General features: G+C 37.2%; 3 protein-coding genes across 3 annotated transcripts; all 3 read left to right on the forward strand.

Annotated features, from left to right (window-relative positions):
* Positions 1-1269: 1269 nt before the first annotated feature.
* LOC149044426 (adenosine receptor A1-like) lies at positions 1270-4269 on the forward strand. The gene is made up of 2 exons (XM_089209261.1): positions 1270-1388; positions 2405-4269. The coding sequence occupies exon 2, from the start codon at positions 2475-2477 to the stop codon at positions 3450-3452; it is 978 nt and encodes a 325-aa protein (XP_089065387.1). The 5' UTR covers positions 1270-1388; positions 2405-2474; the 3' UTR covers positions 3453-4269.
* Positions 4270-8235: 3966 nt separating this feature from the next.
* Positions 8236-10416, forward strand: LOC149044427 (histamine H2 receptor-like). Its single transcript, XM_089209263.1, has one exon. It carries the CDS (start codon positions 8623-8625, stop codon positions 9595-9597), a length of 975 nt encoding a protein of 324 aa, XP_089065389.1. The 5' UTR covers positions 8236-8622; the 3' UTR covers positions 9598-10416.
* Positions 10417-14966: 4550 nt separating this feature from the next.
* Positions 14967-15917, forward strand: LOC113674988 (5-hydroxytryptamine receptor 1B). The gene is made up of 2 exons (XM_089210863.1): positions 14967-15572; positions 15785-15917. Exons 1-2 carry the CDS (start codon positions 14967-14969, stop codon positions 15836-15838), a joined length of 660 nt encoding a protein of 219 aa, XP_089066989.1. The 3' UTR covers positions 15839-15917.
* Positions 15918-16068: the final 151 nt, after the last annotated feature.

Here is a 16068-nt window from a genome sequence, read left to right on the forward strand (position 1 = left end):
CATTTACGTTTAGCTGCTATTCGTAAGGAGTGATTGAGCGTATTCTTTTAGTATTTAAACTGATGCTCTCTTTGGGGGGGGGGGGTGTAGATATTAAGAAAACGCTTATAATGTACGTTCTTTTTCCGAATTGATTTTAAAAGTGCTTTAGAAAGTCAAGGTTTCGATGTTGTGTAGCCGACGGCCCTTACCTCAGTTCAAAAGAAAGCATTGCTTAAAAATGGTAGTGTACTTCCTTAAAATGCTTCGGGATAAAGATGTCCTTTTGAGTGAATTGTTGCCTAGTATTTTTGGACTGAACTGATTTCTCAACCCTAGTAATTCTTACAGTAAACGACGGCAAAACCGAATCAAACGGGGTCTTCATCATTGACTCTTGAGCCTTTGATAATTATCGAGCAGCTGCCAGGGTGACATACTCATCTGCGCCAAGGTCGTCTTCAGCAATGGCGGCCTGATGTTGTTCGTTTTCTACTGGTTTTCTGGCTTTTAACTACATCCCCTTCTCCCCGTTGGAAAATTCGATTAGAATGAAAGTTAGAGTAACAAGAAAACACTTCAAATGTCTAGAAAGGAACCGTAAAGAGTGAGTACTAACGAAATAACATCATCCGGTAATGGAGCGACTGATATCATGTCCGCACGCCCTCAAACAGATAAAACTTTACCATTTGAAAGAAAAAAGATCACAGGTTACAAGTAGGGAAAATTGAATTGTGCTACTGAAGCTTATTTCCTCTATTGCGCTTCAGGTTTTTGATCAAAAAGAATTTAACGGTTGAAGACTTTGCCTACAATGTATCTAAAAGTGTACAATTGATTCCCGTCGGATATCTGGTTATTCGAATAATTCTTCTAAAATTTTCCTGCCCTATAGATAAAAGAGGAGATGATGGTAAGGAAAAGCGAACAGCACCAAAAAAATCAAACCAAATTGGTCATTGATCATAGAATTTGAATCGACTTGGTTTTGCAATAATTTTGTGATGTTTAGAATAATGGTAGGAAAAAGATATTGTACTTTTTCCTATTCAACTGCAGGTTAATTAGATTTTGGATTCCATTCAAACAGGAATCGATTTAGTCATTGCTTTTATCTCAGCGAGACTTGTCACATTGAAAGATAATTGCAATTATAGCTTTAGAGATACTTTAGTAGCTAGCAACACCCACAATGAATTTTCATTTAAAATGAAATATTTTCCAACTAGAGATTAAATTCATTCCTTTTTCTTCAACGACACTTACTGTGAGCAGGAAGAAAATATACATGTCTTCGGATTCAGTTAATTATTTGAAAATATGAGTAACAGATGATGTTGTAATATGAAACTGGACGGTCCAGCCGAGGAAAGCCCTCAAAAGGAGTGAACTTGATCATTGTAAAGGTAACTTAGGAAAGTTGAATACCTGGTAAATACGTGTTGGATTGTATCTGACGATTACAGATAATGGAAATGTTAGTCCATTCGTTGGACAGTGCAGAAAATCAAGAATCCTCCAAATGAGGCCTGAAATTGTTGAGCGCTCTCCTCTTTTAATTCATGTTATTACTTTAACCTGTCTCCTTCCCTTTAATCTTAAGGGTAATATAGATTTAAAGAAGCTTTTCTGTGTTTTTGACAAGTGAAGTTTAAATTAACTGGCATCCACAAGATGTTCAAGTGTATAACGTAGGTGCCTTGGTTTAATAGATTACGGCATTACAATAAGAGAGTTGTGTAAATAATGGCCCACTTCTGGATATATGCACAAATAAGTTAGTCATTATCACTGTTACTAGATCGCTCTCATTGTCCATTGAAACTATAAAAAGATGATGACCTCTATCACGCTAAGGTTACCCCTAGATTTCTTCGTTGTTCTTCTAAATAGTATGATAATTTCTCTGTCTTTGTGGTTTATGTGGCCTTATTTACATTTTAGTTCGACCAGATCTTCAAATGATTCTGTTTCCACCTTCATTTGAACTCCGTTCCCAATGAATTCACTATTCCGGCCGGACCACTTACAACATAACTGAGTTGCATATCCTATTCTCTCAATTGATAACAACGAACTTCATAATTAATTATGAAGGCTTTCCGAAAAAAGTTAAAATTAAATTACCATCAAGTTGTCTGTTTCATTTACGCTCTTAAAAGCCCTTTTCTATAAATGAGCTTTTTTTTTCAGGCAAGTTTATACCCAGTATTCTCTTTGAATTCATTAAAGAACGCGCACATTGGTCTTAGATGGTTGCGAAGAATAAAAGCCAACATCTTAAACTTTTCCATTCATCTACCCGGATCTTGTTGGCATGTCGGCTTTCCGCCTAGGCATTCAAACAGACAATACACTTGTTCTGAATAGAACAGCAAATAATAATAATGATAATAGCAAGTCTTCCTTTCTTTCCATACAGGACAGATCGCATTTAAAGGAGAGATAAGGGCTGATTCCCTTCACTGAACACGAGGCCATAAAGAAACAACATGCCAGACGCAACATCACTTTTTTGTCGTTCCGAATTCAGTCTTCCCATAAATCTCGCAAATATCTCTTCTGGCGTATATTCTGTGTACGCGATGAACGCCGCTTTTCATACCTTCACTTTTCCTCTCGCAATTATGTTGAATATTCTGGTAATAGTTGCCGTGAAAACAAAGCGACCTCTTCGCACAAAATCTAACATCTCGCTGGCTTGTTTGGCCACAACAGATTTTGCTGTAGGACTGATTGTTCAACCTTTGAACATAATCATTTTCATTTTAATCCACATCGATGGCAAGACACAAACCATGACCTGCACTTTTATCAAGGTGAGCAACATTATTGGCCAGACATGTGTTACAGCATCGCTTTTTCATATGTTTTTAATAAGCGGGGAACGTTATTTATCGATTAAACATCCCTTCGCGTACCAGAATGGCCTCGTAACTGAAGCTCGTATCATCATGGCATCCGGTTTAGCGTGGATGTGTGCACTGATTATCTTCAACATCAATACTGACTTCTTTAAAGGACTAGAGGTTTTTCTTTCCGTTGCTGCCATCTCTGCAGTGGTGTATTTCCATAGTGTCATTTACAAAGAAGTTCGTCGAAACGCACGGCAAATCATTGCCAACCAAGTTTCTTTAGAAGAAAAGGAAAAGTTACTGAAGGATAGGAAAGCCTTTAACACGACTGTCGTAATACTTTTGACACTTTTACTTTGTTATATTCCGATAAGTATTTGGGTGACTATTTTTATTTCTTATAGTGAAAAAATCCCGTCTGATGCTGGACAAGTCATTTCCTCTCTTTTTGGATTTCTAGTGTTACTAAATTCGTCGATAAACCCACTCATTTATACAGTAAGAATCAGACAATTCCGTGTAACTTTCATTCAGATGTTAACGAGAAAAACATTCGCGCAGGCCGAGGAACTTGAAAACAAGATATTTAGAACTAATCATGTGAGAATTGCATAAACTGAGACACAACCGGACAAACTAGAGCACGCGGGGGCTAGTGAAAAGTAACTAAAACTAAAAAACACAATGACGAACTTAAAACTACGTAAGCATGGAGAAAGTGACCTTAATTAAGAAAATTAGTAGAAGTCTAGTACTTTCTTCATTGATACCAAGGAAACAAAAACTGAATAAAAACTGGCTTTGAAAAGTTTCTGGAAGAATTCTCAATTCACTTTGGACATGACATCAATGCGGTTTCATTTGCGTCAAAAACTAGGACGTCCAAGAAGGCTTACTGATTCGTCAGCACCAGTTTAGAAAATTATGGAGAAAAGTTTTTAATGGCCCAGCACATTGATTGATGGTCGGATCTCTGAGTAAGGTGTTTTCCGGCTTCTCATTATAACCATCTCACTAAAGTGCGCACCTCTCTTTTTTCGAAGAATAAAAGCTTTCAATAGCACAAGTTTCCACTTAGCAATGTCAATTATGTTGGATTCTCAGTTGTTTCTCATAAGCATTAAGAAAACATAAAATAGGCCTTTTTCTTTACAGAAAGGGAGTTAAGAACAACTGTCATGATTAGTATTGTAGGTAATGTAAGTAACTTTCGCTCTGACGAAGGGCTAACGCTCGAAACGTCAGCTTTGAAACTCTTTGCGGAGAACAATTCACGCTATAAACTCAGTTGATAACATTAAATTACCCTATTTAGAGTAATGTTAGTTTGGCATGTATTGTAGAATGAAAATTATTTTAAAAAAAGATTATTATAAAATAGAGAAGCTATCAGCTTCTCTGTACTTATTAAATGAAAGGCAAGTTGGGAAAATCTCTCCTCTCAAACGAGGCCATATAGAATCAGCACGCCATACACTTAATCACCTTCTTTGTTGTTACGAATTTTCCCCCCGAAAAAAATCCCACAATTACCTCCTCTGACAATTATGAAACGGCGCAGCATTAAACGTTTTTATGTTGCCCTCTCTGTTGATTTTGGACATATCATTTTCTTTCTTTCTTTTTACATTTTTCATAGTGCAAAAATATTCGATAAACCCTCGACAAGAGATTATAATCTCTTCCCCTCGCTACTACTGCAAATATAAGATACTTTCGGACAGTGTGTATTCAGTGGATAGCAGAAGAAACTATATCGACTAGACAGGGAAAGTGAAAGAAAAGATATTTGGATTGAATCTGGTCAGTGGTGCATAAACTGGTACACAATTGAATTAAAAAGAGAAAGCGGACGGTAACAAGTGAGTGAAAGGCTGAAAAATGATCCAAGACAGGTCAACAAAAAACGAGAAGAACACACAGAGTTACAAAAAATTGTATCGCTCTATCGTCGAAGTAAGTGGAACCTCAAAAGAAGGTATTTTATTCCGCCAAAGTCCAAAAAATGTTAAATCAATCGAGGGAAAAACTAGCATTTAAAAAAATGTATCTCCTTCTAACATGATTATAAACTAAGGCAATACTAGAAACACTTTATTCAGAGTTTTAAAAAGCAAACAACGCCGCAAGCCGGTAAAAAGGCTATTTCTAAAAAATAGTATTTTTTGACCAGAGTTTTTTTTGAAAAGTATTTTTAGAAAAGTATTTTCAGAAAAGTATTTTCAGAAAATACTTTTCTAAAAAAAGAATTACGAGGAAAAGCGACCTAATTTTTATCATGAATGAAACCACATGTGTTAGGTTTCAAGTGGATAACGACCTCCTGCAAATCTTTTTAGTATCAAGTTTTAATTCAAGTTGTGTTTCCTTTGTATCCATGGAAAGATAACTAGGCTTGTATTAGTCTTCTTAATACCGCACTCTTGTGCTGTGTAGTTTTGCGCTGATCTGCTTTATTTTTTCCAGCATGTATCAGTTTATGCAACTCTTAGATGATTAGATCCAAATATCTTGTTTTCAAGTTCCTCGGCTTGCTCGAAAATTGTTCTCGTTAACCGGCCTGAATGAAAGTTACACGGAATTGTCTGATTCTTACTGTATAAATGAGTGGGTTTATCGACGAATTTAGCACCACCAGAAATCCAAAAAGAGAGGAAACGATTTGTCCAGCTTCAGACGGGATTTTTCCATTCGAAGAAATAAAAATAGTCATTTAAACTCATATTGGAGTAGAGCAAAGAAAAAGTGTCAAAAGTATTACGACAGTGGTGTTAAAGGTTTTCCTATTCTTCAATAACTTTTCCTTTACTTCCAAAGAAACTTGGTTGGCAATGATTTGCCGTGCGTTTCAGCGAACTTTTTTGTACATGACAACATGGATAAACACTTCTGAAGAGATGACGGCAACGAAGTCTTTATTGGTGTTCAAGATAATCAGTGTGCAAATCCACGCTAAACCAGACGCCATGATGATATGAGATTTAGTTAGTAAGTCATGTTTGTATTTGAGAGGGTGTTTCATTGCTAGATAACGTTCTACGCTTATTAACGAGTGAAAAAGCGACGCTGCATAACATTGTTTGCGTCAAACCACCAATGTAAATTAAATTGAAAATGATTTCTTTCAAAGGTTGAACAATCAGTCTCACAGCGAAATCTGTTCTGGTCAAACAACCAGCGAAATGTTGGAACTGGTGCGCAGTCGTCGCTTTGTTTTTCGCTGTGAATGTCACCAAAATTTTCAGCCGAATTGAATCGAGCTATGAAGCACTAAGGAAGCTTGGAGAGAAGATGCTCGAGGCTACGCCTCGAGCAACTCTTTTTTCTTGAATCTTATAGCTTTCTAAACCCTTATTGCAAAAGAAGTTCATTTTGTTTCGTTTTCCATTTGCAATGTGTTGAAGATAAACTTAAATCTGTTTTGCATTGATGTCAACCGTGAAATTGTGTTGCAGCGTTAGTGGGGGTATAACAATTTATATAATAAGCTCAGTTATGCACGCATTCTGATTGGTTCTCACTTATGATCTATTGGAGGACAGACTTATAGATGACGTCATCATTAAAACTTTTTTCTCGTATATTTTAATTCTTTATTATATAAAACAAATAGATTCCAAGTTTCCGTGCGTCTGTTCAGTGATAGATCACAGATTACGTCAAAATGTGGTAAGAACAAAAAAGTGGCACATGAGGCGCAGCCGAGTGTGTCACAGGGTGACATACTCATCTGCGCCAAGGTCGTCTTCAGCAATGGCGGCCTGATGTTGTTCGCTTTCTACTGGTTTTCTGGCTTTTAACTACATCCCCTTCTCCCCGTTGGAAAATTCGATTAGAATGAAAGTTAGAGTAACAAGAAAACACTTCAAATGTCTAGAAAGGAACCGTAAAGAGTGAGTACTAACGAAATAACATCATCCGGTAATGGAGCGACTGATATCATGTCCGCACGCCCTCAAACAGATAAAACTTTACCATTTGAAAGAAAAAAGATCACAGGTTACAAGTAGGGAAAATTGAATTGTGCTACTGAAGCTTATTTCCTCTATTGCGTTTCAGGTTTTTGATCAAAAAGAATTGAACAGTAAAAGACTTTGACTACAATGTGTCCAATTAAAAGTGTGCAATTGATTCCCGTCGGATATCGGGTTATTCGAATAATTCTTCTGAAATTTTCCTGCCCTATAGATAAAAGAGGAGATGATGGTAAGGAAAAGCGCACAGCACCAAAAAAAATCATACTAAATTGGTCATTGATCATAGAATTTGAATAGACTTGGTTTTTCGATAATTTTGTGATGTTTAGAATAATGGTAGGAAAAAGATATTGAGCTTTTTCCAATTCAACTGCAGGTTAATTAGATTTTGGATTCCATTCAAACAGGAATCGATTTAGTCATTGCTTTTATCTCATCGAGACTTGTCACATTGAAAAATAATTGCAATTATAGCTTTAGAGATACTTTAGTAGCTAGCAACACCCACAATGAATTTTCATTTAAAATAAAATATTTTCCAACTAGAGATTAAATTTATTCCTTTTTCTTCAACGACACTTACTGTGAGCAGGAAGAAAATATACATGTCTTCGGATTCAGTTAATTATTTGAAAATAAGAGTAACAGATGATGTTGTAACATGAAACTGGACGGTCCAGCCGAGGAAAGCCCTCAAAAGGAGTGAACTTGATCATTGTAAAGGTAACTTAGGAAACTTGAATACCTGGTAAATACGTGTTGGATTGTATCTGACGATTACAGATAATGGAAATGTTAGTCCATTCGCTGGACAGTGCAGAAAATCAAGAATCCTCCAAATGAGGCCTGAAATTGTTAAGCGCTCTCCTCTTTTAATTCGTGTTTTTACTTTAACCTGTCTCCTTCCCTTTAATCTTAAGGGTAATATAGATTTAAAGAAGCTTTTCTGTGTTTTTGACAAGTGAAGTTTGAATTAACTGGCATCCACAAGATGTTCAAGTGTATAACGTGGGTGCCTTGGTTTAATAGATTACGGCATTACAATAAGAGAGTTGTGTAAATAATGGCCCACTTCTGGATATATGCACAAATAAGTTAGTCATTATCACTGTTACTAGATCGCTCTCATTGTCCATTGAAACTATAAAAAGATGATGACCTCTATCACGCTAAGGTTACCCCTAGATTTCTTCGTTGTTCTTCTAAATAGTATGATAATTTCTCTGTCTTTGTGGTTTATGTGGCCTTATTTACATTTTAGTTCGACCAGATCTTCAAATGATTCTGTTTCCACCTTAATTTGAACTCCGTTCTCAATGAATTCACTATTCTGGCTGGACCTCTTACAACATAACTAAGTTGCGTATCCTGTTCTCTCAATTGATAACAACGAACTTCATAATTAATTATGAAGGCTTTCCGAAAAAAGTTAGAATTAAATTACCATCAAGTTGTCTGTTTCATTTACGCTCTTAAAAGCCCTTTTCTATAGATGAGCTTTTTTTTTCAGGCAAGTTTATACCCTGTATTCTCTTTGAATTCATTAAAGAACGCGCACATTGGTCTTAGATGGTTGCGAAGAATAAAAGCCAACATCTTAAACTTTTCCATTCATCTAACCGGATCTTGTTGGCATGTCGGCTTTCCGCCTAGGCATTCAAACAGACAATACACTTGTTCTGAATAGAACAGCAAATAATAATAATGATAATAGCAAGTCTTCCTTTCTTTCCATACAGGACAGATCGCATTTAAAGGCGAGATAGGGCTGATTCCCTTCACTGAACACGAGGCCATAAAGAAACAACATGCCAGACGCAACATTTTTTTGTCGTTCCGAATTCAGTCTTCCCATAAATCTCGCAAATATCTCTTCTGGCGTATATTCTGCGTACGCGATGAACGTCGCTTTTCATACCTTCACTTTTCCTCTCGCAATTATGTTGAATGTTCTGGTAATAGTTGCCGTGAAAACAAAGCGACCTCTTCGCACAAAATCTAACATCTCGCTGGCTTGTTTGGCCACAACAGATTTTGCTGTAGGACTGATTGTTCAACCTTTGAACATAATCATTTTCATTTCATTCCACATCGATGGCAAGACACAAACCATGACCTGCACTTTTATCAAGGTGAGCAACATTATTGGCCAGACATGTGTTACAGCATCGCTTTTTCATATGTTTTTAATAAGCGGGGAACGTTATTTATCGATTAAACATCCCTTCGCGTACGAGAATGGCCTCGTAACTGAAGCTCGTATCATCATGGCATCCGGTTTAGCGTGGATGTGTGCACTGATTATCTTCAACATCAATACTGACTTCTTTAAAGGACTAGAGGTTTTTCTTTCCGTTGCTGCCATCTCTGCAGTGGTGTATTTCCATATTGTCATTTACAAAGAAGTTCGTCGAAACGCACGGCAAATCATTGCCAACCAAGTTTCTTTAGAAGAAAAGGAAAAGTTACTGAAGGATAGGAAAGCCTTTAACACGACTGTCGTAATACTTTTGACACTTTTACTTTGTTATATTCCGATAAGTATTTGGGTGACTATTTTTATTTCTTATAGTGAAAAAATCCCGTCTGATGCTGGACAAGTCATTTCCTCTCTTTTTGGATTTCTAGTGTTGCTAAATTCGTCGATAAACCCACTCATTTATACAGTAAGAATCAGACAATTCCGTGTAACTTTCATTCAGATGTTAACGAGAAAAACATTCGCGCAGGCCGAGGAACTTGAAAACAAGATATTTAGAACTAATCATGTGAGAATTGCATAAACTGAGACACAACCGGACAAACTAGAGCACGCGGGGACTAGTGAAAAGTAACTAAAACTAAAAAACACAATGACGAACTTAAAACTACGTAAGCATGGAGAAAGTGACCTTAATTAAGAAAATTAGTAGAAGTCTAGTACTTTCTTCATTGATACCAAGGAAACAAAAACTGAATAAAAACTGGCTTTGAAAAGTTTCTGGAAGAATTCTCAATTCACTTTGGACATGACATCAATGCGGTTTCATTTGCGTCAAAAACTAGGACGTCCAAGAAGGCTTACTGATTCGTCAGCACCAGTTTAGAAAATTATGGAGAAAAGTTTTTAATGGCCCAGCACATTGATTGATGGTCGGATCTCTGAGTAAAGTGTTTTCCGGCTTCTCATTATAACCATCTCACTAAAGTGCGCACCTCTCTTTTTTCGAAGAATAAAAGCTTTCAATAGCACAAGTTTCCACTTATCAATGTCAATTATGTTGGATTCTCAGTGAAGTTTCTCATAAGCATTAAGAAAACATAAAATAGGCCTTTTTCTTTACAGAAAGGGAGTTAAGAACAACTGTCATGATTAGTATTGTAGGTAATGTAAGTAACTTTCGCTCTGACGAAGGGCTAACGCTCGAAACGTCAGCTTTGAAACTCTTTGCGGAGAACAATTCACGCTATAAACTCAGTTGATAACATTAAATTACCCTATTTAGAGTAATGTTAGTTTGGCATGTATTGTAGAATGAAAATTATTTTAAAAAAAGATTATTATAAAATAGAGAAGCTATCAGCTTCTCTGTACTTATTAAATGAAAGGCAAGTTGGGAAAATCTCTCCTCTCAAACGAGGCCATATAGAATCAGCACGCCATACACTTAATCACCTTCTTTGTTGTTACGAATTTTCCCCCCGAAAAAAATCCCACAATTACCTCTTCTGACAATTATGAAACGGCGCAGCATTAAACGTTTTTATGTTGCCCTCTCTGTTGATTTTGGACATATCATTTTCTTTCTTTCTTTTTACATTTTTCATAGTGCAAAAATATTCGATAAACCCTCGACAAGAGATTATAATCTCTTCCCCTCGCCACTACTGCAAATATCCGATACTTTCGGACAGTGTGTATTCAGTGGATAGCAGAAGAAACTATATCGATTAGACAGGGAAAGTGAAAGAAAAGATATTTGGATTGAATCTGGTCAGTGGTGCATAAACTGGTACACAATTGAATTATAAAGAGAAAGCGGACGGTAACAAGTGAGTGAAAGGCTGAAAAATGATCCAAGACAGGTCAACAAAAAACGAGAAGAACACACAGAGTTACAAAAAATTGTATCGCTCTATCGTCGAAGTAAGTGGAACCTCAAAAGAAGGGATTTTATTCCGCCAAAGTCCAAAAAATGTTAAATCAACCGAGGGAAAAACTAGCATTTAAAAAAATGTATCTCCTTCTAACATGATTATAAACTAAGGCAATACTAGAAACACTTTATTCAGAGTTTTAAAAAGCAAACAACGCCGCAAGCCGGTAAAAAGGCTATTTCTAAAAAATAGTATTTTTTGACCAGAGTTTTTTTTTTTTAAAGTATTTTTAGAAAAGTATTTTCAGAAAATACTTTTTTAAAAAAAGAATTACGAGGAAAAGCGACCTAATTTTTATCATGAATGAGACCACATGTGTTAGGTCTCAAGTGGATAACGACCTCCTGCAAACCTTTTAGTATCAAGTTCTAATTCAAGTTGTGTTTCCTTTGTATCCATGGAAAGATAACTAGGCTTGTATTAGTCTTCTTAATACCGCACTCTTGTGCTGTGTAGTTTTGCGCTGATCTGCTTTATTTTTTCCAGCATGTATCAGTTTATGCAACTCTTAGATGATTAGATCCAAATATCTTGTTTTCAAGTTCCTCGGCTTACGCGAAAATTGTTCTCGTTAACCGGCCTGAATGAAAGTTACACGGAATTGTCTGATTTTTACTATATAAATGGGTGGGTTTATCGACGAATTTAGCACCACCAGAAATCCAAAAAGGGAGGAAATGATTTGTCCAGCTTCAGACGGGATTTTTCCATTCGAAGAAATAAAAATAGTCATTTAAACTCATATTGGAGTAGAGCAAAGAAAAGTGTCAAAAGTATTACGACAGTCGTGTTAAAGGTTTTCCTATTCTTCAATAACTTTTCCTTTACTTAAAAAGAAACTCTGTTGGCAATGATTTGCCGTGCGTTTCAGCGAACTTCTTTGTACATGACAACATGGATAAACACTTCTGAAGAGATGACAGCGCCGAAGTCTTTATTGGTGTTCAAGATAATCAGTGCGCAAATCCACGCTAAACCAGACGCCATGATGATATGAGATTTAGTTACTAAGTCATGTTTGTATTTGAGAGGGTGTTTCATTGCTAGATAACGTTCTACGCTTATTAACGAGTGAAAAAGCGACGCTGCATAACATTGTTTGCGTCAAACCACCAATGTAAATTAAATTGAAAATGATTTCTTTCAAAAGTTGAACAATCAGTCTCACAGCGAAATCTGTTCTGGTCAAACAACCAGCGAAATGTTGGAACTGGTGCGCAGTCGTCACTTTGTTTTTCGCTGTGAATGTCACCAAAATTTTCAGCCGAATTGAATCGAGCTATGAAGCACTAAGGAAGCTTGGAGAGAAGTTGCTCGAGGCTACGCCTCGAGCAACTCTTTTTCTTGAATCTTATAGCTTTCTAAACCCTTATTGCAAAAGAAGTTCATTTTGTTTCGTTTTCCATTTGCAATGTGTTGAAGATAAACTTAAATCTGTTTTGCATTGATGTCAACCGTGAAATTGTGTTGCAGCGTTAGTGGGGGTATAACAATTTATATAATAAGCTCAGTTATGCACGCATTCTGATTGGTTCTCACTTATGATCTATTGAAGGACAGACTTATAGATGACGTCATCATTAAAATTTTTTTCCCGTATATTTTAATTCTTTATTATATAAAACAAATAGATTCCAAGTTGCCGTGTGTCTGTTCAGTAATAGATCACAGAGGACGTCAAAATGTGGTAAGAACATCAGTGACACACTCGGCTGCGCCTCGTGTGCCACTTTGTTCTTACCACATTTTGACGTAATCTGTAATCTATCACTGAACAGACGCACGGAAACTTGGAATCTATTTGTTAAATAGTTTGGTTTTATACACAGAGTTCATAATGGAATTGGCCACCACGAAAGGTTTCTAAAGCGCTAGACCTTCGTCAAAACGAAAGAGCTCTCAAAGGAATAATTTAACGATCGAAAAGTCAATTCCAGAAACACTTTGCGGTGGTCAATTTACATAAAAGCTCACTTGATAACCCCAAATTACTTTGGAAATAAGGATTTTATCGTGATAACGGATGTCTGTCAATTGCATTTAAGTGATCTTCACCATTAATGTAAATAACAAGGGATCGATAGCAAAGGAAAGGATGCTGCGAAATGGTGTTTGTAGTATAAATAACATTAATAATGAACCAAAAACGTTTGAATTGGTTTGGTTCTTATGTTATTGCTGTGTTAAAATGACTAGCGGACGATATAAAAGTGCATGTGGTTCTTCTCGCTGAGGACTGCGAGAGTTAATAAAGCAGGATAAAAAATTAATTGTCTTGGAACTATCATTCAATGAAATAGACATTTCCCCGCATCCCCTAAGTTTTTTCTCAGACTCCACGGATCTTTGAGGTAGAGACAACCATCATATTTCAACGCCATGCCGTTGAAAATCTACTTGGGTCAGATTGTTAAAAAAAACATTCGTGTCGCTGAGGCGCTGGATTTACGCGATGATGATACCCCAGGGCCCATGTGATTTGTGCTTACAATTCAATGTAATTTTGTCTCTTCCATTTATCCATTGCTTCCCAAGCATCCAAGCAATTTTACCTTTAAAACTCGGTTTTTTTTTCTATTTCATCTCATGTACTCAGTAGATTGCTTTTTTGGGGGGCTTTTAGACCCATTCAATTGTTTTCAGAGTATTGGTGTCCTTTTACCTCAATATCCCGTGGATTTTATCATCGTTTCTCGTACACTTTCAGCTCTCACGTTCACTCGAATGTTTTCTAAGTAAAACGTAAATTAGCCACTGTAAAGGGTAAAAAAGCTGACGTTCGAGCGTCAGCTCTTCGTCAATCGCTCTAACGAAGGGCTAACGCTCGAAACGTCAGCTTTTTCACCCTTTACGGTGGCTAATTTACGTTTAAAACTCAGTTGTTAACACTAAATTACCTGCTATACTCTCCCACCGACGCAGCACCACAGTTTCTCGAGAAACTTATCCCTATTTTCTAAGTAAGTCACTCTTTTTTTAGCTTTTACTCATTTTAGTGTGATAACTGACCTCGTGTCATCAAGTACAAGTAGCATGATTCTTCATAACCATCGCTGTTAAATTAAAGTATTGCAATGGTAATATTCTTTTTGTGGGGGAAGGGAAGAAGGGAAGAGGGCGGTGCTGCGGTCTGTTTGCCCGCCTACAAAGACGTGCCCTTTTCTTAAAAGTGTGAAACTGGAATTTGGATTGGGGCAATTTTGTGCTTCTCTTCCGTTAGGTTATCTGCGTTTAATTTCCTAAATAGCAAGTCGTTGTTTGGTAATCACGCTTGAAGCCGTATTACTACTGCAAAAACGTCAGACATCAATTTGGAATTTTAAGAAATACGCTTGATATAAAAGACGGGGTTAAAATATAAGAGATGCCATGATACAGAACTGCTATGTGTAGTTTCATGTCGACTGAGCATTCCGTCGAATGAAATATTTGCTTCTTTACAAAAATAGTTTCATGAGCACGGAGGAGTTGCAACCGTTCGTCGAAAAACCGTGACGTTAGCGATTAGGGGCTAATTTTCGGCCTTCAGTTCTCTCCGACGTGGAGTCTTTCTTGGTAAGAATACAATACGTGATAGGCAGTTGAGAAACAAAATGGTTAAACTTTGTCTACCTCAGGGGTTATGCGATTTATACATACATGTATCTTACAATTTAATTCCTCCAATAATCGATTTTTTCCTTAGTACCTGGTGCGATTTTTACATTTATTTTAAACCTCTCTCGTTTTTTTTAGCCTTCACTCTTATTTTTGGCTCATGAGAAATGTTCTCAAGAACTTTCGCAACTGTTATCATGGAGATCACTCTATCTTAAAAGGTTTTTCAAAAGGCAATCAAGGAATCAAATTCAATTTACAAGGATTGCAAACAAGTATCAGAGTTAATATTACAGATCCTGTTGAGTGAAATAGACGTCGACCTAATGCATTGGATGCTTGCATGCCTGTAACAAACATGAATACCACAGAAAATTCCATGGATAATTCCTCCAGATTATCAAATTTTGGCCTAAACATGTCGCCGTTTTTCCGGAACTCACACGGAAACATTTCCCTTCAGCTCGCAATCGCTGTCACAGTCGCTGCGAGTCCACCTACCATATGTTTAAATATATTTGTGATCGTAGCAGTCATGAAAATCAGAAAGTTACAAACAAATTCAAACATTCTGATTGCTAGTTTGGCTGTGGTTGATCTTTTGGTGGGTGCAGTTTCTATGCCAATGGCAATCAGTGTTGATACGCTCACTGTTAAAGGAACGTTATCAGACAGAATGCTGTGCACGTACATTTATATTCTGTATACAACTTCCACTGCATCTTTTTATCATTTGATTTTAATAGCTTGGGAGAGGCATGTGGCGATAGCGAGATGGACGAAATACAAAGTTATTGTGACAAAGAAACGCGTGAAGAGATATGCAGGGATCGCTTGGATAACAGCTATTCTGACAGTTGCGTTTCATGTGATATTTACAGCACCTGGTACTCAGCATGAAGTTGCCCTGGCCATTAAAGCCAGTGTTTTCTTCGTCTGGCTTGTGGGAATTTCTCTAATGGCGTATTTTTATCGCATGGTTTACATCGAAACGCGGAAACTGAAGGGAGGTCAGATCAGCCGAGTAAGTGTTCAAGTGGGAACAAGTATAGAGAGGAAAATTGGCCACACTATGCTCTTTGTGACAGTAGCTGTTCTTGTCTGCATTGTTCCCTTCGTAGTTGTTTTCATGTTAGCGCACTTTTTCCCATTTTTACGCAGTTTTAGGGTTTTCCAATGGGTGGAAATTTCCCTCCAGTTGAACTCTTTGGTGAATCCAGCGATCTATTTCTTTAGAAACAACCGCTACAGGAATGCTGCATTAAAGTTTTTAAGACTCGGGAAGCCTAAAAAAGTCGGGTTAATAGGCAGGAACACTTGGGGTGGAGGCTCAGCAAGCACGTCGAGGCGGCGCCACGATTTCATTTTGTCCTGGCGTGTTGGAAAATTTGTGGACAAAGAATGCAGCCGACCCCCAAGACGTTCACAGTCTTTCGCAGAAGAGAAACACAGGGGCAGGGAGACGCCCGGAGTGTCAAAAGGCACTCACTTAGGTAGGTTTCATACTATAGGAATGGGTG

The sequence above is a fragment of the Pocillopora damicornis genome, chromosome 6 (genome assembly GCF_964200805.1).
Source record: "Pocillopora damicornis chromosome 6, jaPocDami1.2, whole genome shotgun sequence".
Classification (NCBI taxonomy): domain Eukaryota; kingdom Metazoa; phylum Cnidaria; class Anthozoa; order Scleractinia; family Pocilloporidae; genus Pocillopora; species Pocillopora damicornis.